The 26,940-nt window shown below is 35.7% G+C and overlaps 1 protein-coding gene across 1 annotated transcript in view; it reads left to right on the top strand.

The window, feature by feature from the left end:
- Window positions 1–17,978, top strand: part of Exoc5 (exocyst complex component 5) — a 51,883-nt gene extending 33,905 nt beyond the window's left edge. Inside the window, exons 13-18 of the mRNA XM_031362825.1 lie at window positions 6,988–7,096; window positions 10,662–10,782; window positions 12,913–12,999; window positions 14,163–14,271; window positions 14,786–15,001; window positions 15,794–17,978. Of these exons, the coding sequence (XP_031218685.1) occupies window positions 6,988–7,096; window positions 10,662–10,782; window positions 12,913–12,999; window positions 14,163–14,271; window positions 14,786–15,001; window positions 15,794–15,982 (831 nt within the window). The 3' untranslated portion in view covers window positions 15,983–17,978. The remainder of the gene's footprint in view (window positions 1–6,987; window positions 7,097–10,661; window positions 10,783–12,912; window positions 13,000–14,162; window positions 14,272–14,785; window positions 15,002–15,793) is intronic.
- Window positions 17,979–26,940: the final 8,962 nt, after the last annotated feature.

Here is a 26,940-nt window from a genome sequence, read left to right as displayed (position 1 = left end):
TCTATCTCTTGTATTCTGTTGGTGATGCTTGCATCTATGGCTCCTGATTTCTTTCCTAGGTTTTCTATTTCCAGGGTTGTCTCGCTTTCTGATTTCTTTATTGTTTCTATTTCCTCTTGAAGGGCTTCTGTTTACCAGTATTCTCCTATATTTCTTTGAGGGTGCTATTTATGTCTTTCTTAAAATCCTGTATCATAATCATGAGAAGTGATTTTAGATTTGAATCTTGCTTTTCTGGGCTGATGGTGTGTCCAGGACTTGCTATGGTGGGAGAATTGGGTTCTGATGATGCCAAGTAACCTTGGTTTGTATTGCTTATATTTTTACGCTTGCCCCGCACCATCTGGTTATCTCTAGTGCTACCTGCCCTTGCTAAATCTGACTGGAGCCTGTCATTCGTGTGATCCTGGTTGTGTCAGAACTCTTCAGAGTCAAGCTGTCTCTGTGATCCTGAGATCCTGGGATCCTGTTAGAGTGCCTGGGAGTGGAGCTTCCTCTGGGTATTTTAGGACTAGCTGCGGAGTTTGCGCCTGAGTCTGCTCAGCCAGCCCAGACAGACTAGAAGCAACCAGAACCACTGGGCTGTCGGAGTTCCTGTGTGCCTGGGTCCTGCTGGTCCCAGTTACTCCTGGTGTGGGGACGGATATTGTGTCCTCCTCACCTCTGATCCTAGGCGTGTTAGAGCACCTGGGAGTGGAGCTTCCTCTACATGTTCCATTTTCAATTTTTTGATATTCCACTTCACTTTTAGTGTAGTTATTACTCTTGTATTTTAGATTTTATGAAAGTGTTATTTCTAGTGCTACCTGCCCTTGCATAGTACATTTTTTCTGTACTATGTTTATAGTATTAAAGCTTTCTGGAATTTATTTGTAGTGTTAGTTCTTCTGAGGGGTTTAGTACCTTTAGATGTTTTCATCTTGTTAGCATTTCATTGTTCTAGTTTGGAGAACTCCCTTTAAACATCTATTCTGATCTGAGGTTGTTTTGTTTGTTTGTAAGAGAAATGTGGTAGTCATAAATATTCTCAGTGTTTGTCTGAAAATGTCTTATTTCTCTATTTCTAAAAGCTAGTTTTGCTGAGTACAGTATTCCTGGTTGGCAGATTTTGGTTGTTGGATTGCTTTTGTTTTTGTTTTTTGTTTTTGTATTCCTCTTCAATGTGTGGGTATCAAGTTTCTGCCACTCTGCAATTGAATGACTGAATAGGTTTTTTTTGTTTGTTTATTTTTTGTTTTGTTTTGTTTTAAAAGACTCAGATACATACTACTAGAAGGGAACAGAAAAAAATCATTTTTTGCCTCTAAAAACAGATGCATACTCTCATTACCTGCTATTTGTTCCTTTGTTTTTCTTATTCTTTTAGAATCTTTTCTTTTAACCTTTGAAATTTGGATATGACACTTTGTAGTATAAACTTTCTACTCTTCTTACTTTCCTATCCTTGAGTCCCCGTAACCCAAATCTTAATCTTTTAATGCTCTCTGTAGTTCTGCATGCGTTAGATAGTCTGATCCCTTTTCGTCTCCCTATCTATCTGTTTTTGGGGCAAGGGGTGGCTGATCAGTTTCTTTCTGCTGTTTATATTTTAATTACTTTTTCATTCTACTTACTATTCTTTTAACTTCAGGATTTCTTTTTTTTTTTTTAATTATTGAACCTTTCTTTGGCAAATTGCAGAATTATTTGTGTATATTTTCTTGAGGTTTCTAGAATTTCTTTAAAACATCTACTTTGAGTTTTCTGTCTTGAAAGATCGCATACTTTGATGGTTCTGGTGCCTTCCTTTTGTTCATTATTGGGTCCCTGAAAACTGATGCTTGTTGACCTACAACAGTGTCAATATGTTGACAGATTAGGAATTTATTACCATCGTAGTAATTTGCCCTTGTCTATGTATATTCATTCTTCCAAAATAATCTGTTTATTTTTACTAAAATTGTCATCACTGTCCCTGTTTTAGCACTAGGTGGCACCCTAAATAGAAATTTTTACCAACTCTCTGGTTCCCTAGCTGTCATTTCAACAGTAGACAGTGCCTCAAAGCACAAGTCTATTACAAATCCATAATCATCCTTTAAGGCTGACATTGACAGGATAGCAGGAAAGACCTAGCCACTAGGAGCTCCTTACAAAGGTAGGTCATTATGCCTTTCTCCTGAGCCAGGATGGGTCCATTACTAATCCAAAAGCTGTTTCTACAGTTATTTGTCTGTGTTCAGCACTGTAAGGTTCTTTCCTAGCACTCTACAACCTTGCTCTGGGAGATCTCCTGGTCCATACTCCCAAAGTAATAACTTATATTCATCACTTTCTTGTTTCTCCAAATGAAGTTATCTGTCTTTGCTGTCACAGAAATCATAATACTTGGTGGTTTTTTTTTTTTTTTTTTTTTTTTTTTTTTTTTTTTTTTTTTTTGGTTTTTCGAGACAGGGTTTCTCTGTGTAGCCCTGGCTGTCCTAGAACTCACTCTGTAGACCAGGCTGGCCTTGAACTCAGAAATCCGTTGACCTGTACCCAAGACTTGTGGCTGAAGGACCTGATATTCATTATCTTAGAAGTTCATTCAAGGAACAAGCTGCAGTTGGCAGTGGTATGGGCCTGAGCTCAAATCTGTTTTGTTGCAGGTTTCTGCTTAGCTAGTCCAGAGGCTCCATCTATAGATAATGGCTTTGGGCAGTAGTGGTGAGGCTTTTGCTTGGTACTGTACTTTATAGCATGTTCTGCTTACTAATCTAACCACTTGAAATGTTACATATTAACTCATTTAATCATCATAAAGACCTGGTGATAATTCTTACAGTTTTACGGTAGAGCACCATAGCTCTTACATACTGGAATCCAGTATTTAATTCCTCCATAAGGTGAGGAAAATATAGTATTTTATTTATATGCATATATTATTTATACATTTTGAATGTCAATAAATTAATATAAACATTAGTAGAAATTTTCAAAGAATATACATTGACTCTACATTAGTTTCCATCAGTTGCTGGGTGAAGCCTCTCTACTGACATCCATGCTAAACTCCTGTCTGCACGTCTAGTGGAATGTCTTTAATAGTGTTCTGAGTGGGCTCCCTCCGATGCCATGGTCTCATTCTGTATTTCATGCAAGTCTAACAACTTACTGCTTTCTAGGAGAAAAAGTCCGGTTTTGATTGGATTGATAGTGAATCTAGAATTCTATTCGGGAAGAACTGATGCGTATTTTTTATTATAAAATAAAAGATGACTTTTATTTTGTTCTTGTGTCCTGTTGCTCTGACTAGGCTTCCAGTACAGTGTGAAAGAGAAGTGCAGAGAACAGACACTCATCATTATACCTGATCTTCAGGGTACAGCATGTAGTCTGATCACTAAGCATGATGCTGACAATAAGTTTTTTATAAATAATGTCTTTTAGTTTGAGCAAGGTCTTTTATACTAGTCTATCTAAGTGTAGTATTACGTTTAGATATTATTTGATTCTAGGACTTGGGAAATTAGTGGGAGATCTAAAGTATAGTTCTCCACATGATATAAAGTTTGACTGAAGCCAGCCTTGGCCACTGGAGACTCTGTATCACACAATAAGCAAAGCAACAAAATAAAACAAAGGATTTGGTGTTAGAATTTGTTATATGCTTTCTTTTTATCCTTTTGGGAGAATCATGTTAACTGATATTTCAAATGTTAGAGTTGCTAAATTTAAAAGACAAAACAAAGCTTTTTGGTTTTTCGAGACAGGCTGTGTCCTGTGTAGCCCTGGATATCCTGGAACTCACTCTGTAGACCAAGCTGGCCTCAAACTCAGAAATCCACCTGCCTCTGCCTCCCAAGTGCTAGGATTAAAGGCATGCGCCACCACTGCTCAGCTAAAATAGAACTTTTTAAATATAATTTGAGGGCGCACATTTTGGAGGTCAGAGGAAAACTTCAGGAAGTTGGTTCTCTCTGTCTTCAAAATAGGTCCCAGCAGTTGAATACGTTTTATCAGACTTGGCAGCGAGCTTGTTCAGCTCTGAACAATCTTGTTGGCCCATGTATGCTACAAGGACCAACGATTTTGTTACAAGATTTTACATCAGTGTTTATGAAGGCTGTTCACCTTTGATGCCTTCGTCATGTTTTAATAATGAAGGCAGTGCTATAACCACAGGAAGATAGGCAGAGTACTCTGTTTTCTCTTCTAGTTGTTTGTAGACGATGGCCCTTCTGTCTTAAATGTTTGCTGGAACTCACCAGGGGAATGATTTGAGCTTGTAAGGATTTTAAACTAAAAATTCAGCTTGTTTATTATATACAGAAATGTTCAGATAATCTAATTGTAAGTGATCTTTGGCAGTTTGTATCTTCAGTTGTCTGTCTATATGTCTGTCTGTCTGTCTGTCTGTTTTTCAGACAGGGTCTCACTATGTAGACCAGGCTGACCTCAACTTCCAGAGATGCATCCACCTTCCTCTGCCTCTTAAGTGCTGGTATTAAAAGTGTCCACCACTCTGACTACCTAGTTTATATCTTTTAAAGACTTTTATATTTTATAGAAGTTATATTTATTAGAATGAAGTTATGATACTTTCCTTCTGTCTTACCAGTTTTTGTGGAAGCTGTAGTATAATTAGCTATTTTATTCCCAACATTAGTAATTTGTTTCACATATTTTTTTCTGAACAAATATTGATAAAGGTATATTGGTTTTTTAAAAAGATTTATTCATTTTATTTATGTGTACACTATTATTATATGTGAGTATACTGTCACTGTCTTTAGACACACCAGAACAGGAAATTGGACCCCATTACAAATGGTTGTGAGCCACCATATGGTTGCTGGGATTTGAACCCAGGACCTCCAGGAAGAGCAGTCAGTGTCCTTAACCACTCAGCCATCTCTCCAGCCCCCAAAGTGTATTGATTTTACTGTTTTTCCCAAGAACCACTTTTTTATTTCATTAGTCCCTCCACCCCTTGGGTTTCTCTGATTTCTCTTCTTTATTGTTTCCTTGCTTCAACTTGCTGAGGTGTTATTTGCCCCTTTCCTGGTTGTTTTTGTCTTGGTTTGGTTTTTAGGTAAAAGCTGAGTGTGCTGATCTTTTTCAGTGTGTACATTTAACTATATTTCTCTCTTAAGTACTGTGTTGAAATCAGAGTTTTTGAATATGTTTTGTTTTGTTTTGTTTTTTGTTTTTTCTGGTTTTTTTGAGGCAGGGTTTCTCTGTGTAGCCCTGACTGTCCTGGAACTCACTCTGTAGACCAGGCTGGCTTCAAACTCAGAAATCCACCTGCCTCTGCCTCCCAAGTGCTGGGATTAAAGGCATGTGCCACCACTGCCCAGCTTGAATATGTTTTAATTCATTTCAAAATACTCTTAGATTTCTCTTTGATTTTTTTTTTTCTGGCCCTAATATGATAAAGAAATTCTGTTGTTTGGTTGCCAAACATTTGGAGACATAATAGATGCCTTTCTGTTAATAATTTTGGATTTTATTCCATTGTAGTCAGTGGAAAAACTTTGCATCATAATGCCAATCCCTTTTAAATTTATTGAGATGATTTATATTACAAGATACACCCTGATTAAGGTTTTCTGTATACTTGAGAGAATGTATATATTCACATTGTTGGCTGAATTATTCTGTAAATGCCCAGTCTTATTCTTTGATGTCTTCTATACTTTTTTTTTTTTTTGTCAGTTATCTGTTTATCTCTTGTATATGTTATGCATGGGTTTGGGGGTATAAGCAGGAGAAAGGTGAAAACTTAGGCCTGGCTTTTATGATTTATGATGAAGATAACGGTACCTGTTGAACATCAGAAACAAAAGAAAAGGAGTAGAGAGATTGGTCAGAGTTAAAGGTTGGAGTAGTGGTTAAGAAAGCCTTACACGTGGGGATGTGAAATCACTGGGGTTTTAAAATGGTATGTGGAATTCTTTATAAACTTAGTTTAAACATTAGGCTTACATTGTTACATTAGGATTGAGTGTCCTTAATTTGAAACTTCAGAATCTTCATGCTCCAAAATAAAAAATGCTTGACCACTAATTGGAAGTTCTGCTTGTGGCCTTAAAGTTAAGTAAAAAATACTATATTAAGTTGTCCTATTGCTGTTTGTATAAGATATTTATAAAATATAAATAAATTTTATTATTAAACTTGACCTCATTATATATTTGTTAATATTTCAAAATCCAGGAAATCCAATAGTATTACCCTGAAAGTTGAGGTAATATTGTAAGTAGTTTTAGCAGAGGTGGAAAGCAATTCATAAACTATACAGAAAGCAGTTAATAGAAGTTGAGAATAATTTACTTTTTAAGAAGAATTCATTTTTCTCAGCATAACTAACATTTCTATAAATAGTCTAGTAGTAGCAACATCAAAGTTAAAAGCATGAGCTTAGTGTAAATTAAGTTTGCAATTTTCCAGTTTTATTCCAGCCATAAGACTAAGGAGAAATGCTGTTAATGTTAGATCATCTTATATGAGGATATTACGACTTGGTAAAATTGAGTAACATTCTGAAGACTTACTCCACCAGGATATGATGAGTTAAATTTGATCTTGTTATATTTTTATTACTATATATATTAATTGATTTCATAGCCTAATTCCACAAGTATCTTTTTGTTTGTTTGTTTGCTTTGAGTTTTACTAGAACAGCCCTCTTTAAGTTAGAGGCTTTCAAATTTCTTTGACTATGATCCTGGCAATTCAAAATGCATCCCACATTGTTATCAGAGTGTACACATATGCACGTATGTGTTTCTTGAAAGTATAATTGAGTTTTACTTGGAGATTACACTCTAGATTTGAAAAAACACTGCTCTAGGTCAGGAGAGTTACAAACAATCTAGAGGATTGATTATAGTGGGCAGTGAGATAGGAACAGTGACATTTTGTTACCTGAAATAGTTTTCTATACAAAAAGATGGCTTTACTAAAAGTTGGGTTTTTAAAAATGTAGACTTGAATAAGTAATACTGTTTTTGCTTATTTTTAAAGCTTTCTGATCCTTCTGATTTACCAAGGAATGCCTTTAGAATTTTTACCATTCTTGTGGAATTTTTATGTATTGAGCATATTGATTATGCTTTAGAAACAGGGCTTGCTGGTAAGTATATTTCTATTACACTATTTGTTAAACTCTTTTAGTTCTGCTTAGTTGAACAATATTCATAATGCTGTTTTATCTGTGACTTCTATGTGATGAATTCAGTTCAACACAATGTTTTGAGCTTCTCTAATAATAGGGTGTGCAGGGTGCTAGAAATTAAATACAGGCTAATTTTACATATTGTTTCATCCAGTAAAGAAAGGCCATAGACTATGTAACTCAGCACAATATATTGGCAGAATTTATAATATGTTCTATGCTATAAAATGTCAAGGAGAATCGAGGTAAGAATAATTTTGCTGAGGAATTGAGGAATGAAGTTTAGAGAGAAAAATATTCAAAAATAAATCTGGAAAGGAATACATTTATATTAAAGTTTTCAGCTTCATTCTTTTGGGTTTACTACTTTGCATCTATAGTATAATAACAACATATTCCCTGACTTTCAGTCTCCTTAAACCTAGTTGATATCCTGACTCTGTAACCTGTTAAGTGGGGATCTCAGATTTAACATTTTAAAAATGAAATTCTTTAGCCAGGCATGGTGGTTCACACCTGTAATCCCAGCATGCAGGATGCCAAGGCAAGGGTCACTATGAGTTTGAGGCCAGCCTAGACTATATAGTGATTTTTGAGTAACCTAAAATAATAAAGAAATTGTCTTCCTCCATCAGTATTCTTCTTTTAGGTTTTTAAGGAAGTTGTTAAGTTACCAAACCCAGAAACTGCTTTACCCTTCCTGTTTTCATTGCTAAGAGCCAGTTCATTAGCAAACATTGTAGGTATATATCCAGATATAATTTATCTACTTTGTTTCATCTCTACGAATACAATCCCACTTTGAACATTGTCATCTTCTAACTGGTTCCTGTGTTCATTCTTGCTTTCCCAAGTTTCTATGCAATAGCCAGCTTAATTGTTATTTTCTTTAAAGATTTATTTATTTTATGCATATGAGTACTCTGTTGCTGTCTTCAGACACACCAGAAGAGGGCATCAGATCCCATAACAGATGGTTGTGAGCCACCATGTGGTTGCTGGGAATTGAATTCAAGACCTCTGGAAGAGCAGTCAGTGCTCTTAACCACTGAGCCATCTCTCCAGCCCTAATTATTATTTTCTTATTGAAGATTCCTTAGTGGTTACTACTCTTGGAAAGAATAGAAACAAACTACTTAGAAACATATGATCCACAGCGCACCTCTACAGGTTTCTCACCATGCTTCATTTCCTATATTGTTCCAAATAACCCTGGTCCTCTTGTTTTCCTGTTAGGCTTTTTACACTTGGCATCTGTCTGTTGTGTAAAACTTTTCCCTCAGCTCTTTATAATTGTCTTTTCATACCGACCTCAACTAAGATGTCCCCTTTTCAGAGACACTTGTGCTGATCACCTTAGATGCAGTAGTGCTCCTGATGTGGCATAGTTCTTCATTGTCCCACAGTTGAGTTAATGTCTGTCTCTTCTAGATACTTACTCATTTAGCACATACTTTTTACATGCCTAATTATGGGGTTCTTGTTCTTGTAAAAATGATAGACAAATGGTTAGGAAGTATAGTAAAGGAAAATAAAACTAGATAAAGGATAGAGAATACTGATGGGGAAGCAGAGTAAAGGATTTACAGGCAGATTTTTTTTTTCATTATCATTTATTTTGTGTGTGTTCACGCATGTAGAGGTCAGAGGACAACTTGCAGGAGTTGGTTCTCTTTTTCCACCATGTTTGTTTCAGGGATCGAACTCAGGTGGTCAGGCTTGGCAGCAGGCACCTTTACCCACTGAGCCATCTCGCCAGCCCCCCAAAAGCTTTTTATGAAAGGGTAGTCAGAGAAGGCCTCTGAGAAGACACATGAACCAGAGAACTCAATAAAGTGGTGAGTAACTGAATATTTGGAGTAAGAATAATCTAAATAAAGACAACAGCCTATAAGTCCTTAAGGATAGGAATCTCAGTTGTTTACCCTGCCTACCCTCCAGCATTATGTTCTAGCAGCATGTAGAAAGCATATACAGTTCAGAAAGTCTCTATTGGCTGACACCAGCCTAGAAACCTTTAATAATGAACCAGACTTAGCTATAGATCAGTCACTGACTTAACTCTGTTACCTTCATAATCAACAATGTCTCTTAGTGAATTTTAACTTAATTAGAGTAGACTATTGACAACAAGTATTTAAACTATGCTGGTAGAAAATGATTTGGCGTAGTCATTTGCATTGGAATAATCTAAATATTTTAAAATGTGATTACAGAATAAGACAATGAATAAGAATAAGAGCCAATAAAATGTCTCAGCAGTAAAAGGCACTTGCTGCCAAGCCTGACAACCTGAGTTCAGTACCCAGATCCCGTGGTAGAAGGAGATAACTGACTAACACATATACACAAATTAATTTGTCCATTAGAAATAACAAGATAACAAGGAGTAAGGTATGAAGAATTTATTGTTCGTTTAGAATGGAAACTTTCCTATTGATTTTAATAACAGTATTCTGAATGTTTAGGAAAATTTCATTTGGACTGGGCATATTCCTCATATTCATTAGCATGTTCAGTGCAGTTAGTGTTCATGGTCATTCATTGTTCCTAATGACCACATAAAATTCTGCCAAGTAATAAGACATACTGGAGTAGCATTGTAGAGCTTTCTCTTTACTGGAATTGTCTTTAGGTAAAGTCCCAAGTCAAAGCACATTATGCATAAATAATTTTTATTAATGTGCCTTTTTCTAAGTAGCTTATTCCATATAACTTACATTGCTTCTAGCTTGTTTTTATGTATATTAGTAAATAGTTTCCAATTTTTAAAAATATTATTAGTTAAATACATCCGCTAATACTTTCTTAATTTCCATTTTTTATGATTAGTATTTTCTACATGTGTTTCAGTTTTTTATTGTATGTTTGTGTTGCCACCTTTAATTTTCCTCCCAACGATTGTGTCTTTTGTACAAAACATCTTTGTTTTCCATTTGGAAGCTATTCTAGGTAGAAAGAACTCTAGGTAGTAAGGTTATCTATTATCATTAGCTGTGGGCGGTTTTCTTAGTCTTCTCTTAACACTGGTATCTAGAGATAAAAAGAGGAAGGATCCTTGAGTCCGTGTATTTCTCTTTATGCAAGGAGGAAGCAGATCTAAAGAGGATTTCAGCTCCATCTTTTGGTGTCAGAATGTTGATAAGCACAGAGTATTAGGAGATGTTGCGGAAACACGTCTTTGGGGTGATGAGGTTCTGAATAGTTTTGAGGAAAGAGCAGGGAACATGATGAGCACAGTGTGTAGTTCTGGAAGGAGGTTTTGGGAGAGAAGGAGAAGGTAGAGCCCAGGCACTTGGTTAATTTATTCATTTTCCATTTTATCCAAACAAATCATGAAGATGGTTAACTTTGGGGTATTAAAATAGCTTTGGATGGATCTTGTTAAGCTCTTTAATCTATAGAATTGTTGCTGATTTATTATGTGACAGTTACTTTTTTTCATGTGGTATATCTAAATTTTTTTTTCTTTTGCTCAGTTTTTTAAAGGTTGTTCTCACTTACCTATGCCTTCCAATTTTAGGAATCCCATCATCAGATTCTAGGAATGCAAATCTCTATTTTTTGGACGTTGTACAACAGGCCAATACTATTTTTCACCTTTTTGACAAGCAGTTTAATGATCATCTAATGCCACTAATAAGGTTAGTTTGCATTGTCATATTTTCATTGGTATTCAATGACTACTATATTATTGTTATTATTTTTAAGTAATACATCTTCATGTAAGCATCAAACAGGACAGGAAGTTTGAAATAAAAGTCTTCTCTTTCTTCCTTGAAGTCTTGTTTTGTTTTCTCTTCTCACTGTGCTGTGAATTTTGATATATTTGAAAAGTTTTAACTATCATGAAACAAAATCAGAAATCTAATCTGAAAAGGGCTTTCAGCTAGCAGTTTGCATCCTTTGGAAGACAGAGCAGATACCAGGCATGGTGGTATATGTAATCTACTATATGTAAACTACTCAGGAGGCTGAGTCAGGAGGATCTCAAATTTGAGGCAGTCTAGTCAACATAATGATTATTTCAGTCCCACACAGTGGTTTCCTGTTTGCTTATTTGTCTCTGTCCTTCCGCACCTGCCTAAGGCATTCTTCTCATTTGTTTAATAAAGAGCTGATGGCCTATAGCTGAGCAGGAGAGAAAAGGTGGGGTTTCACTCAGGGGTAGGAACTCTGGGGAAAAGTTGAGAGGAGGGAGATTGGTCAGCCAGACACAGATGAAGTCAAATGTACTGGAACTGAGTGAAAGGTAATAGGCCACATGGCAAACATGGACTAGAATAAATGGGTTAATTAATTAAGCTATGCAAGCTAATCATAAGGTAGTCAGCTAAGGTCTAAGCTTTAATAAATAATAAGTATGTTGTTATTCAGGAGCTGTCAAGTCTGAAACAGTCCTGTAATAAGTTAGTTAGTTCCTTGCTCCTTTCTTCCCTTCCTTCCCTCTCTCCTTCCCTCCTTCCCTCCATCCCTCCTTTGTTCCTTTCTTCTCTTTTAAGGGCTGAGGCTAGGAGAGGTATATAGGATTTTCTGGGAAGAAAGGGAATGGGCAAATGTACTTATGTTATAATGCATGCACATGCACACCAATAGACATGATACACTTGTAAAGATGTTCAGGAAACATGAATAAACATATTTTGATAAAGCATTAGGATTTGGATCATATCTTTATATCAATTTATATGGACTTTTAAGGCATTTGAAAATTAAATAGAATTATATACATAAGAACATATTTTATGGGGGCTGGTGAGATGGCTCAGCGGGTAAGAGCACTGACTGCTCTTCAGAAGGTCATGAGTTCAAATCCCAGCAACCACATGGTGGCTCACAACCACCCGTAATGAGTTCTGACGCCCTCTTCTGGTGCGTCTGAAGACAGCTACAGTGTACTTACATATAATAAATAAATAAATCTAAAAAAAAAAAAAAAAGAAGAACATATTTTATGAAGTTGTCTTCTTAGCACTGTTATCTATGCGGGTAATATTGAGATAAATGAGTTTGATAGATTTAATATCAACATTATTTAACAGCATTATGCCATGTCTAGACCAGAAACAAGTTCAAAGATCACTTGTGATTCCCAAATCAGACTTTGAAAGGAAGTTTATTGTTTTTCTGTGTGACTCAGGTGGATATTACAGACATGAGCCATCAAGCCTAGCTAAGAAAGTGTTCTTAGTATTTACTTTTTAAAGAACTATTATGCCACATAGCAGAGTCATAGGAGTTTTAGTGTTGCTTATTCTTGAATATTTTGAGTCCTTTGAACATTTTAATAGAATTCAGAAGGCAACCATGATTATTAGGTTTTGTATCTTTTTATTTAAAAAAGCTAAATAACTGGATTTACTTTCTACTGTTCATATTAGTTGGATTTGCTATATTTATAAGAGTCTGGTGATACCTGTGGCTTTTATTATATATATGTTATATATATAATAAACATATTTAGATGCACAGGAAACTAGTTTCAAATTCAAAGCTACATGATTATGTGAAGTGCTATTTCCTTAGATATCAGAATAACAAGTCTATCTTTTCTTGGCTTTTAATGGGTTAATTTTTCTAATTTGAATGAATTGGATATATTAATGTATATAATTGTAAGTAATGATTTATTTTGTAATTATTGGATTTATGAGCAAATGAAAATAATAGGTGTTAGTATTATTTACAAATATGAATATACAACATACAGATTAGAAATTTGTCAAATAGGCTACTAATGGGAAGGTTTTTTTTCCCTTTGTAATAAACAATAGCTCTTCTCCTAAGTTATCGGAATGCCTCCAGAAGAAAAAAGAGATAATTGAACAGATGGAGATGAAGTTGGATACTGGCATCGATAGGCAAGTTAACTGTTTTTATCTCCTGCATTTTCAAAAATTGTAGAATCACAGTTGCATAGCACCATGAACAGAGTTTTTAAAGTTAATACTTTAACATACTGTTCCCATCTGTAGGAGATTTTTTTTTCCTGAAAATCAGTATGTTTAAATATATTTCAAATCAAAATCAGATTTTAAGCCCCATTCATCTGCATCATACATGTACAAGCTACAAATTCCTTTAAAAATTGAGATGCCAAGCTGGGTATATAGTCCACGGGTAGAGTATTGTTAGCGTGTAGGCAGCCCTGCATTCACTCCTCAGTGCTGCAGAAACAACAAAGGTTTGCAGTGGTGAGGATTCTATTTCCACTTAGTGGCTTCAGCCTTATCTATGAAGTATTGTAGGAATTGTACTGGTTTTGTAAATATAACTTCTGTTAAATGAATTTTAAAACTTTTACTGAAGATAATTACTTTCCAAGTTTCTGTTTTGAGAATATGGTGTTCTTATAATGGTTGAAAATTGGTAGAGCTCCCAGTTGTCAAGGATTCTCTACATCTCACCATCTTATGTTGACCTACTGTCATTTTGTAACCTGACCTTATTATTCTGCTTAATTATGTGGTCCTTTTTTTTTTCGTGACACTTATCTTTTGACCACTCTGTCTTGTAGCCCCTTAACTCTAAATTAGTGTAGTCTTTTTATTTGCATAGGCTGAGTGATTGATTGCTCACTATTGAGGAATCACATAGGTTAGATATTATTGGTGCCTTATAACCAGTGCCTTTGTCAGCTGGAATCTCAGTACTGTCTTCCTGATTGCCTGTTGACTGGGGGATTCAGTGTGCCAGGTGCCACAGCCATTCTTCTCGAGCTGTTTATCCTTCCACCTTCCTAAGTATTCCTTATGCACGACTTTGCCTCACAAGATCCTTAGTTGTGAAGTAAATGATTAGTGCTAGCTTATAGGATCTTTTCAAAGGAGAAAGATGATAAAACCAGAATATCAAGTTGATATCAAGTCACAGAATGACTTTTTTTCCCAAAATATAATTTGTCAGTTCCAAAGTGGTTTTGTGATAATAGACAATTAAATAATTTAACTTAATTCAGTATAATACGTAGGTAAAATTGAGTGAGTTAAATGAGTCATATATATATTGTGTTCTCAATCTTTAGGACATTAAATTGTATGATTGGACAGATGAAGCATATCTTGGCTGCAGAACAAAAGAAAACAGATTTTAAGCCAGAAGATGAAAACAATGTTTTGATTCAGTATACTAATGTGAGTGGAACTAATATATTATCTTCTTTCTTAATTCTTATACACTCATTAGTGCACCTGGTTGTGTTATTTTAAAAAACAGAATACCTAATGTTCAGTTTTACCAAATGGAGACCCTGCTAGCTCAGAGAGACACAGAAAGCACCCAGCTGACCTTCCTCCTCAGCCAAAAAGCTCCTCCTTATTCTCCACCTTTTAAATACTGTTCAACTCCATGTCCCTCTTTCCTGCTTCCTTATGTTCACTCCCTATCAACTGGGTGTCTGCTCTGCCTCTTGACCTGTAGTTGACTTTATTTAGCTCTTATTTACAAAAACTTCTTAGATTAAAGGTGATTGACGGGACTGAGCCACACCACAATATGAAACAGATTTTTTTCCTGTTCAGTCTTGGGGTTCACAGTGTGATCAAGTATCCTGTAACATAATTGTGCTTTAAGTTTTTTCTCTTATACTTAGAAATTGGAAAACTGTGTTCACATATCTGTATAATAACTGTAGAAAAACTTCTACAGGCATGTGTAAAAGTTTGTGTTTATGTAAGAAAACAAGTTGAGAAGATTAAAAATTCCATGGATGGGAAGAATGTAGACACAGTTCTGATGGAACTTGGAGTACGTTTTCATCGACTTATTTATGAACATCTTCAACAATATTCCTATAGTTGTATGGGTGGCATGCTTGCAATTTGCGACGTTGCTGAATATAGAAAATGTGCCAAAGACTTCAAGGTATGTATAAACAAATATTAATTAAGCTCGCAAGTAAGATCAGAAACAAGCTATACCATTAAAAGCCTATACTGGAAATGTGTGATTTCACTGCATCATTAGGAGAAAGCTCTGATATAGTCTACCTAAAGGTGTGTTATTCCAGTTATATTTCAATATGAACATTTTCCATTAGGACTTTATTTTAGATAAGGTCATATTTCAGCACATTCTATCAATAATGGTTCTTTTAACATCCATGATGAATAATGTTTATGTCACACATTAGGAAAATAATATTCCTTTTTCATGTATGTTAATCTAAAATCAGTTTTTCCTAATGTTTAAATTATTTTTAAAGGTATTATACTAAATGATAATTAGTTCTAGTATACTGGGTAAAGTTACAAATTTTTGGTTTTGGTTTTGGTTTTTGGTTTTTTCAAGACAGGGTTTCTCTGTGTAGCCCTGGCTGTCCTGGAACTCACTCTGTAGACCAGGCTGGCCTTGAACTCAGAAATCTGCCTTCCTCTGCCTCCCAAGTGCTGGGATTAAAGGTGTGCACCACTACTGCCTGGCCCCCAAGTTACAAATTATTGAGAAAATTGAGTAATATGAATCTTTTTAATGGTTAAAACTTTAACTATGGAAACCTTTGAGTTTTAGCTTTTTAGAAGCTTTAAGAGTTTCTAACATTGGGAACTTCTTCCATATTACTAAGTTCTGATTAACAAGATGTGAGAAGACTTTGCTAAGCGTGTAGAAAAATAAACTGCTTTGGTTCAGTGTTTTCTTTTCCCTCTCTCAATTCAGATTCCAATGGTATTACATCTTTTTGATACCCTGCATGCACTTTGCAATCTCCTGGTCGTTGCTCCAGATAATTTAAAGCAAGTCTGCTCAGGAGAACAACTTGCCAATCTGGACAAGAACATACTCCACTCTTTCGTACAACTGCGTGCTGACTATAGATCTGCCCGCCTAGCTCGACACTTCAGCTGAGTTGAATTTACAAAGGAAATGGCTTGTTTATTTCAGAAGGCCTCGGGTAATGGGAAGCACTGGAGATTCCTCATGACATCGCCAATATTTTATGGGAAAAAAATGACTGGAAGAAAACAGCAGCCATACTTAACCAGGAATTTTATTTGAAATTTGGACACTTCTAGCTGTATTTTGCTTTTTATCTCATCCCTGTTACATTAAATTCTATACTTTAATTTATAAATTTCAACTTCTATAAACCTACATGACTATTATAATCCTGAAAAATGTTGGTGTCAGAAAATGAATGAAATTCACCAGTGTTCTAGTTTTTGGTTTTTAAACATATTCTATTTGGAAATCTTACCTTTCTGTTTTGCATTAAAAATAGGTGAAGTACAGTAAAACTATATTTCTTATTTATCAGTTTTTCAGTGAAATGTTCAGCACTGGTGATTATTAATCAAACTATTAGGCTTTCCTAAAGAACTTCCTACATCTCAAGAGGATCACAGTTGAGCATCGTTTGTGTAGGTGGTGATGTGCTTTTCCTGACCTGCAGCAACAGTGCTGGTCTAAGGAAAATCTCGTGAGCTGAGCTAACTGATGATGAACCATTTTAAGTAGACACTAGGAACAGATCAGGATGTATCTGCTTTCTGGGTAAAACTTAAAGTTTACTATTTTTTATTTGATAAATAGATTTTAAGTCAATTAATTAGCAAGAAATTAATGAAACTACCTTATTTTATATTTAACTTAAGGTGGAAGACTTTAAAGGACCATGTTTGTTATTTTAATACTCTTAATGGAGTAAAATCTTGATGTATAGTATAAATGGTGTATATGGGAAATAGCACCATGTTTAGCAACAGCGTAGTCAGTCCCTTAAGACTAACCTTGAATGAGATGGGATGGCTAAACATGCAGGAGTCTTCTATTTTAAGAGGAACTGAGAATTTTAGATAATGAATAGTATATATTCCAAGTTTGGAGGCAAACTTGCATCAAGAGCCTGCTTTTCAGACCTGTAGAGTCTGTCACTTTCCATTGTCATTCTCCAGTCTCAAGGCATTTCTGAACTTAGTACTCCTTGGAGATTATTAATTGAATTGGCTTAATATGGCAACATAATAAATCACTCACAAAATTTTAAATATCAAGTAAAACTTTAGAAAGGCCATTGCTCATAAACCTACCAACTTACTCTGAGAATACAAACTAGGCTACATGTCGTCTATTATTTTAAGTTATGTTCAGTTCATAGCCTTCTAAGAACCAGGTAAACTGTAATTTCAGTTCATTCATGGCATTTTTTTTTTCTTTCAGTGTAGGATTTTGGTCTAATTTGGAGGGACTGTTTTTCTTCTGAGAACCTAACTGAATAGTTATCACCATTATCAAACTGCTAACCACTATACAGCTTACTGTTGACTGAATTTTCACTTTCTGTTTAGCCCAGTGTTATGATGGTAAGCGGGGACAATGAGCATGCCAACTTTTGTCTTTGTCACTTTTACAAGACATAGTGGCAGTTTTAGAGGCTTTCCAGATAGCTGTCCTCAGAAAAGAGAGAGCCAGAATAGGTTCTCTATACTAGAAAAGCTCTATGCTTGTACTGTTGCCACTTAGAAAGTACTGATGTGAACTCAAATTATACCTCTGTTACTTAAAGCCAACAGTTTAAGGCAGTAGTTTTACTGGCCATTTGAACTCTTTGTACAGTGTCAATTTGTAAAAAAAAAAAAAAAAGAAAAAGAAAAATATCAAATAAAAAATGGGATAACATTTTAAGACTTCCAAATCAGAGAAGCACTTCAAATTATTTTGTTTGGATTAATTTTTAAAATGTAAAACAGTTACTTGTTGCTTAGATATTTTGTTAATTATTATTTCCATGCTTGAGTTCTGTGCAATATTTTCCATTATGTCTGCTGACAGGACAAAGAAAATTCAAAGTGAATACCTTATTTAGACTTGTTAACTTTCATGCTCAATAAACAAATTCCCTGCAGTTGTTTTTTTTTTATTTTTTATTTCACCCTATTTTTACATTTTAGGGATATCTGTAACGAATTCTATAAACCATTTTTACTTTAAAATACTCCTTATTTTTCATAGCTTAGGTCTCCCCATTTTTAGTAGAAAAGAACATGACTGTATTCAAGATTTAGAAATCTAGGTAGAATAAATGAGGTTATTTCTTTAAGGAAATAAAAATGTTACATTGTGTAAACCAGTATTCATTCTTTACATTTTGCTTTTTAAGTATTTACATGTATAGACATCATAAAGTTTAGTTCAAAATATATAACTCAAGAGGCTGTCAGTAGATAAAATGCTTTTATATGTACAAAGGGAATGTTCAGTTAGACATAATGGACATAATGGAGCCTAATAACTTTTACCAAAACTTAAATAGGAACCTTTGTAATGTTCTACAGTTCTGTGTGAACTACATGTAACATTTAGCTATCAATATATAGTTTTAAAAAGTGCTCCAAAACACTGAAAATTGTTTGTCTAAACTTGAGTGTCTTAATGTGACTGCTGAATGAACATAGACTCAGAAGGAAGCCCAGTCTTTACGTCAATTAAAGAGCATATGACATGTCTTTTTTTTTTTTTAAGATTTATTTATTGTACATAAGTACACTGTAGCTGTCTTCAGACACACCAGAAGAGGGCTTCAGATCTCATTACGGATGGTTGTGAACCACCATGTAGTTGCTGGCATTTTGAACTCAGGACGTCTGGAAGAGCAGTCAGTGCTCTTAACCACTGAACCATCTTGCCAGCCCGTGACATGTCTATATCCATAGGCTAAGAAGGAAGATTGGCTCCTCCATTACTAAAGATGATAGAGTATATAATGAACCCTTATTAAGATTTATTAGGTAATAGTTGAGTGGATGTATTTTTAGAATATGACCATGTAACCATCCCAAGACAGTTACTGGCCTCATTTAGGAGTGCCATTGTTGGGAGTCCCTAGGGTCTTCCTTGTTTTAAAAAGTGCTGCTACCGTAGTTAGAGGAGGTTACATTCAAATTTAGTTTAAAGCAGGCAATTTGTGTTATACTTTCTTAGATCTTTCCATTTTTCTTTCCTTCTAAATGTTTCACTTTCTGAATACTATCTTACTGATTCACAGTGAAATAATTACCAGCCAATGTATTGCTTCAAAGTAGAGGATTTACTGATTCCTTGAGATGCCTGTGTCTACATTAGTACACATCCAGGTGAAGAGATCTTGGCTTCTAAAATGCCACTGTACCTTAGGAGTCACATGCTTGAATTGTTGGTGCAAGAGTAAGGGTCACTCAAATACATGCCTGGTTGGTGGCCCGAAAATCTTTTTTTTTTTTTCAGAAAATCTTATATCTCCTGGTTAACATTTTTAAGGAGTGTGAAATGTTTTTCAGAAGCCCCTGGACTCTTTGATTGCTAATGGAGACTTTGGTATATAAAGTCTGATTGTCAAGTTCATTTAATGACATTCAGTTTCTTTACTACTCTACTTGAGAAGGCTTATCCTATAATTTAGTACATATTTTGAGATAAAGATCAGTACATATCATGCCAAATAATTTTGCATGAAGTAAAAACAGCAATTTAAAATTTTAATGGCTAATCAAGGAAATTAATTAGTTCTACATTTATTGGACTTAAGTCTCATTGACTGGGCTAAGGCCTTCACATATATTTTTGATCCCAGACTAACTCTATCATTTCAGTGCTACTATTTCTGTTTGGCAGGTGAAAAACTTGAGGCACAGAACAGGTAAGGAGACCTTCAAGGTCTATAGTTGACACAGTCTCAGACTTAAATCTAGTATAATGGGAATGAATAATGTCTTTTTTTTTTACAATATATATTGTATTTTTCTTATTTGTAGAACATATTTTTTATTTTGATAACCTTGTTTTACCCAATTTTTTTTCTCCCAGTGTTTGGTCCTCATTGTGAAATGTAGATATGAGGTTGGAATACAAGACCTGTATCAAGCTACTGTTTTTTTTTTTTCTTAAATGTGTTCAGTGTGCGATCATACTTTCTCAGTGGGTGTTTAAAGTTATGTAAGTAGTCATGAAATTTTAATTGAATATTAAGTTTGTATTTAATGGAAACCTGCCTCTCACAGATTTCCCATAGTGAATATATTAGACAATCATTATAATTTCTGCTTAATAATTTTCACAATAGAAAGAATAGGTATTTCATATAATTTTTAAATATTTTATATTATAATTACTTAAATTTCCCCCTTCCCTTTCTTCCCTCTGAATCCTCCCATATGCCCCTTCTTGCTCTCTTTCAAATTCTGGTCAGCCCTGAAACCATACATACAAGTAATATTACATAGACTGAATAGATTATAATTATGTATTTAGGAATATGTATATACACACATGCATATGTTCATATAGTTTATTATAACGGGAGAAAACTTTAGAAGGTACAAAGAAATTAGTATTTTTACATTGAAAAAATGGAATAAATGTCATAGGCTTGCTGATTCTGTTAGCTGTTTAATACATCAGTAGTCTTGAAATGACTATGGTTAGAATGAAAGTGTGGCGCAAAAAGTAGCTTATTGATAATTTGTCATCATTAGAATTTTCATTGGTGAGTGGAGCTAGTAACTCTGGGCTTAACTAAGTTTATAGTTTTTAAACTAGGCACTCCGTATCTTACCACTGCTATGTGGTGATATTATTTGGTGTAAGTATCAATAAACTTTCATTCTTATGATTAAATATTCACTTGGGACAAAAAGGACAAGCAGTTAAACACAGTTGCTCATTTTCTCAGTGGCTTAGAAAGTTGTCCTTTGCCTTACTATACAAAGCCAATTTAAATAGGAATATATCTCATCATATTCCAAAAAGCAAACAACCTCAGAAGCAAGGCATTGTTAGGAAGGCCTCGGTTTGTGCTGGACAGCAGTGAGGCATTACAAGGGAATAATTGTTTGCACTAATATTTGAGCAGATGGAATGGATTAGAATATGGTCAACAGTATTCTGCTGACATGTATTTTTCTGTTAATTTGTACTGTGCAACATGTGTTAAAGCTGTCAATAATTCATTTTAGTCCGGATACTAATATTTATATTACTGTGTTTAAGAGGCAGTATCCAACTGAGCCACTTTTAATTTAAAAGTCTGAGACCAGAATTATGTTTACATTCCAGAAAGCACTTAACTTACTTTATTATCAAAAGGTCAGTAAAACAAACTTATCAGTGCCTGCTACTTAATAGGAGGAAATACGTATCTTTATATTAGGAAGCTAGACAAAGATTGGATAGAACCTCTTCTAAAGAACTGATCTCCTAAGGTGGACTTCCAAATTGTAAGTTAAACTTACGAAGTGCGAAACTTTGATGCCCCTGTCATCTCAAGTAGGCAGCTGCCCTTCAACGGGACCATTCTTTGTGCCTGCCTGTCATTTTCTATCTTGGTTCCATGGGTGATCTCAGTTTCTTTGAACTCTGGCTTTTTGTTTTAGCAGTGCGCTTTTTACAATAGAGATATCCAACTAGAAATCCAGACACAGTGCTGACCTAAAGAAGACTGAGGCTACCTCTGCATATATTGTTTGTAAACACTGTAGGGACATACAGAAAAGAGTGTGAAAATACTTTATAACTATTTTCCTAAGTGCCTATTAAGATTCTCCAGTAGAATGTATTTTCAGATTTTTACCACAAGGGGGTGATGTTATTTTTATAGTGGTGACATTTTTATTTGAAAAATATAATTCATATAACTTTACTGAACAACTTCTATGAACACACTACTGTCATGCACTGCAGGAGTGGGTGTTTGTATGTGCACATGAATCAGAAAGTCATCCATGAGAAAAATTCTGAGCAAATTCAAAACCCAAAACATGTTTGTACACAGTAGATGGAGAACATGAACCAAATACACAACTGAAATTGTGTTTTTAGAGTTTTGTATATTACATCAAATTCTCTTGTCAGCTTTTTTTAAAAATAAGGACATTGATTCATTGTCTGCATTTACTCTTTGATGGGAAACTTTTGAAATAAGCTCAAATGTAAAGAAAGAGTATTAACAACCTTACCCAAAAACCCAGCCCCCTTTAAGGGCAAGTTGCTCCCATCATGCTACTGTCTTGCAATTCTTTTGTATTTTCCAGTAGATTCCTGTCTGACCAGGCAGTGGTCACACTCAGGAGTGTACTTTGACATGGAACTGATTCTTACCCTCAGACCCCACTGTAGTTTTACTGTGTCTCAATAATGTCTTACTCTGAGAGCCAGACGAAAATCCCCACGCTGCAAATTTTCTGCAGTTCATTTGCTTGGACATCTGTGGCCTCTGGCTTTCCCAACCCTCCATACTGTGTGCATTAGAGGCTCACTGTGTGTCCCTGAGTTTGGATTCCTATTTGTTCGTGGCTAGATCCGTCATTCTTCTTAGTGCTCCCTCTTTAATACGTACAGCTCTACCTCACCCACTTCTGAAGTGCTCATTTAGCTGCTTGTTAAGGGGACAAGCCTCTCCACTGTGTAAAGCTACCATCTTCCCCTTTAAAATTCTATTGTAGGAAGTTGCTATGTGTATCTTAGACCTAATCATAACTTCAGTCGATTACCAATTTTCTATTCAAGGTTCGTGAGGATTGTCTCTGGTCTGGTCAGTGAAAGCCTTTTCAGGTTGTGCCCTTTTGGCATTCCTATCATTTTAAAAGCACTGCCTTGTACTCAGCACAACAGAATTTTCCAAATTCATTTTTTAACCTCTCCACCCTAGCTCTCCCCTCCAAGTACTTACAAACTAGGCCCAAACATGCTTCACTGCCAAGATGAGATGTGATTGTACATCTTCAGGGTGGTATGGCTTCAGACTTGCTCCAGCTCTCAAATCAAATCAGTATCCTACGTTTTAGTGGAAATTGATACTTGGAAGCCAGAGTTTGTGCATCGGTTATACTTGTAATAGAGATGCTACTGCTTCTAGTGTGGTGCTTGGGATTTTATGTGAATACATATATATACATACATATATGTTTGTTTTAAAAATTCCTATCTTGCCGGGCGGTGGCGCACACCTTTAATCCCAGCACTTGGGAGGCAGAGGCAGGCGGATTTCTGAGTTTGAGACTAGCCTGCTCTACAGAGTTCCAGGATAGCCAGGGCTACACAGAGAAACCCTGCCTTGAAAAGAAACTTAAAAAAAAAGAAAAAGAAAAACAAAAGAAAAAAAAAATCCTATCCACATGGATACCTCCCCCTTTGTCATACACAGCCCCTGTGAGCTTTAAAGCCCGTTGCTGATTCTCCATTCCTATGCAGAGGAAGGCATCCCCATCCTACTGAGTATTAACTTTAGGACCAAAACGGAGGAATGAGAATGACCATTTTAGAAATTATGTAAATTGAGTGTTGTCCGTGCATGCCTTTAATCCCAGCATTTGGGAGGCAGAGACGGGTGGATTTCTGAGTTCAAAGCCAGGTTGGTCTAAGTAGTTAGTTCCAAAACAGCCAGAGAAACCCTGTCTCCAAACAAACAAAGGAACCCACTTAAAGATTTTTAAATTCTAAATAAGTTATTCACTACTTTACCACTCAGCTACATGGGGAGAGGGTGCAGTATAGTGAGAGAAACAGTAAAGCTGAAATACATGTAAAATGTTATGTACACCAAAGGGGTTCAAACTTGAAACGCACAGCATGTTTATATCTCTTTACTACTGTAATTGCTTATTTAATGATAGAGCGCATTATAGGAACTGTGAATGAAAATTTAGCTGTTAAATACTGGATAAGATCTTTGCTAATAAATTTCAAAGGAAAAAATGATTATAGAATTGTTGTTTTTGTAGGCCCTTAAAAAGTACGTGTTCAGATGAACTTCATGTGAGACAGGAGTCTATCAGTGCTGGATCTCATATGTACTGAGGTCAAGTTCACGTTAAGTGATAAGCTGAAGCACAAACAGCAACCAAGTTCTATTTCTAATGAGACCAGCATTTTAAGTACTTGGTTGTGTTACCCATAGAAAGAGTTTGCAGAGGTGCCCATGTTTAACCCGGGCTTTTAACATGCAAGCAGCATTTTACAAACCGAGGCAGGGGAAGGAGCAGAGTGACTGCTTAGATGTGTACAATCTGAACCACTGCTGTGTTTACCAAATGGAAGGGCGCCTTGTGTAGAGTTCAGTGCGCCTGGGTGTGTGCTTGAAGGCACGGCTAGAACGGTTTGGGTTAGCATATTAAGTCTCCAGTGAGGGGTCAGTTGACTTACTATATGGACAACAAGAAATCATTAAAGAGAAAGTAGAGAAAATCATTAAAAAGAAAGTAGAGGACTTGGTTTTAAACAATACAATATAAACTATATGCAGGGAAAGAGAGAAGAGCAGAAGCCAGGCTCCTACATGAATGTGGTGAAGACCTGAGCTAGGGCTGTGAGAGAGGAGTGAAGGGGTCTGGGATTCGGAAGCCAGTAAAAGACTGACTTAGTAGGACCTGTGTGTTGATGTCTGGGATGTGGGAAATGTTTAAGAAAGGATATCGGAAGTGATGCCTGTGTCACTATCTTGATAAACACCAAACTATTGGCTTGTTTATGGATGTTAGGAAACATAGGCTTCGGAAGAACATCATGTGTGTCGAGATCAGACCTTTTATCAGAACTTGGTTCACATTTTATGAAGAACTTCAAGTTTTTAATTTTCACTTTTCAGAACAACAAAGTTCGAAACAAATTCATTGCTTTTGTAGCTTTGATAAGGGAATGAATTTTGAAATTTCATTGGGTAGCCATATATGTGTTTGAGATTTCCTGTGCTTAAAAAGGAAAATAAGTGGCCTAGTATTTTCGTATTTCACTGCTGGCTGTTGTAGGGACTGATGGGATAGCATCATTGGTTGCATCTGAGTAATGTTGGCAGAATGAGCCCTCGGCACCAGCACACGGAAAGTGTAATGACACAATTCATAGTCCTCGATCTCTCCAGATAGTATTGTGATATGTTTCCAGAAAGCATGCTTTGTGGTTTGCAACTGAGTTATTTCTGTTGGACTGCGACTTCTCCGTACAGTGCAGATACATTCTAATCTGCTGTGAGAATTTTATTAATACAATGAAATGAGATAGGTTTCATTCAGATTTCAAAAAGCTTGAACCAAAAGCTCCTTAGCAGAATAGAGAATATTTTAATAATTTATATAATTTTAATAATTTAATAATTCTAAATACCTTCTTATTAACATGAAATTTCATTTAGTAAGTAACTTAGTGCATATAACTTTTACTAGTGACTTGACATTCAAATTTTTTTATGAAAAAAGGTCAAATGTAACAATGAAATGTTTTTTCCAGTGCACATGGAAACTAACAAAATTACATGTGCTAAATAAACCATGATCCAATGTTTTCAAAAATTTGAAAGTGTGCTTTGTGACTATAGTAGCACTAACTGGGACATTTACAAAAAAAAATCATTTATGCTCTTGAGAAATAAAGAATGAAGTTCTGTCCTATCCAAAGGTCAAGAAAGTTATAATGAAAGAGAATATCTTAACTAAATGGGAAACATTCATCTGACCTAACTTCAGGATGTATGCAGGTAGACTCAGCTAGTAAAAACGCTTGCCACCAAGCCTGAACCCAAGTTTAGTCCTCATATCCCATGTGCTGCAGGGAGAGAACTGTGACCTCCACATGTGTACAGTGGCATGTGTCCCCATACACACACATGCATACCTACAACTGAATTTTTTTAATTAAAATTTAGTAAACTTTATAAGAAACTTGCAAGTAAGAACCATTACATACCAAAATTAACCAGATTCAAAGTCCATGTTTCTCAAAGACAATAGCTAGCTGGGTTAGATGGGAAACACTAAACAAAAAACAAAAATCCAACAAGAATTTAGACTTCAATGACATCCTTGAAAAGTTCCTACAAATATTAAAAGGATACATGATACCAGGTTCGTACAGACTTTCCAAGTAGTAGGAAACTTAACATACAGCCAATGTAACCTTTTTCTGCTGAAAACTAACAAAAGAAAGAGAAATATAGAATATCTCTCATGTATGTGGAGAAAAAAATCCCAGCGTACTAGCTATTTAATGCCAGTTGTAGCTAAAAAGGAATCTACATTATATCTACATCAGACTATTTAAAAACTCAAAATCTACTATGTTTATTGAACTAAGATGGATATCATCTCAAAAGAAATCACAACCAAAAAAAGGTTAATGAAATTCAGTGGTTTTTTTTCAGTTATTCAACCCTTTTTAAAAAACTTTTTATTGATCCTTTGTGAATTTCACATAATGCACTCCAATCCTACTCAATCAAATATAAAAATAAATAATAAACATCTCATCATGCAAACTGTAGTGTGTCCCACAGTATCCCCCCTTTCCACATATCTTTACTTGGAAATGTTCGTTGCAGTGAGTCTTTGGTCTAGTTTGAGACTTCTGACTTCTGCATCATTATCCATACTGGATCCTCACCAAGACTCCTCTCAGATATCCTGTTGTTGCTCTTGTCATGGAGATCCTGAAGCTTTGGATTTGCAAGACCAGCCTCTTTACACACTCTAGTAGTTCATAGATGGGGTAGATATTGGACCATGCCAACTCAGAGCCCTGGATCTGGGCCTATGTGGTAGTTAAGTTGCTCAGTTCACTAGCTCTCCCACACGCAAACCACCAGGGCCAGCTCGCCATCATTTCCCTGGCTAGCTCGCCTAAATGCTGCAACCAGGAAGCAGCAAGCCAGCAAGGAAAGGTCTCCAGCTTTCCTGACCTCGGGGCCAGCTCTCCAGTGTCCACACCATCAGAGCCAGCTCTGCTGTGTTGCCTAGGAAAGGTTCAGGACCTGCAGCTCAGGAGAGGCAAGGTCGTCTCTCCCCTCTCCTGACCGTGGGGCCAGCTCTCCTGCTGGCCAAAGGTAGCAAGAGGTTGGGGGAGGCCAT

This window comes from Mastomys coucha, unplaced genomic scaffold (assembly GCF_008632895.1).
Source record: "Mastomys coucha isolate ucsf_1 unplaced genomic scaffold, UCSF_Mcou_1 pScaffold9, whole genome shotgun sequence".
Classification (NCBI taxonomy): Eukaryota; Metazoa; Chordata; class Mammalia; order Rodentia; family Muridae; genus Mastomys; species Mastomys coucha.
This window is presented reverse-complemented; position numbering and strand designations above follow the sequence as displayed.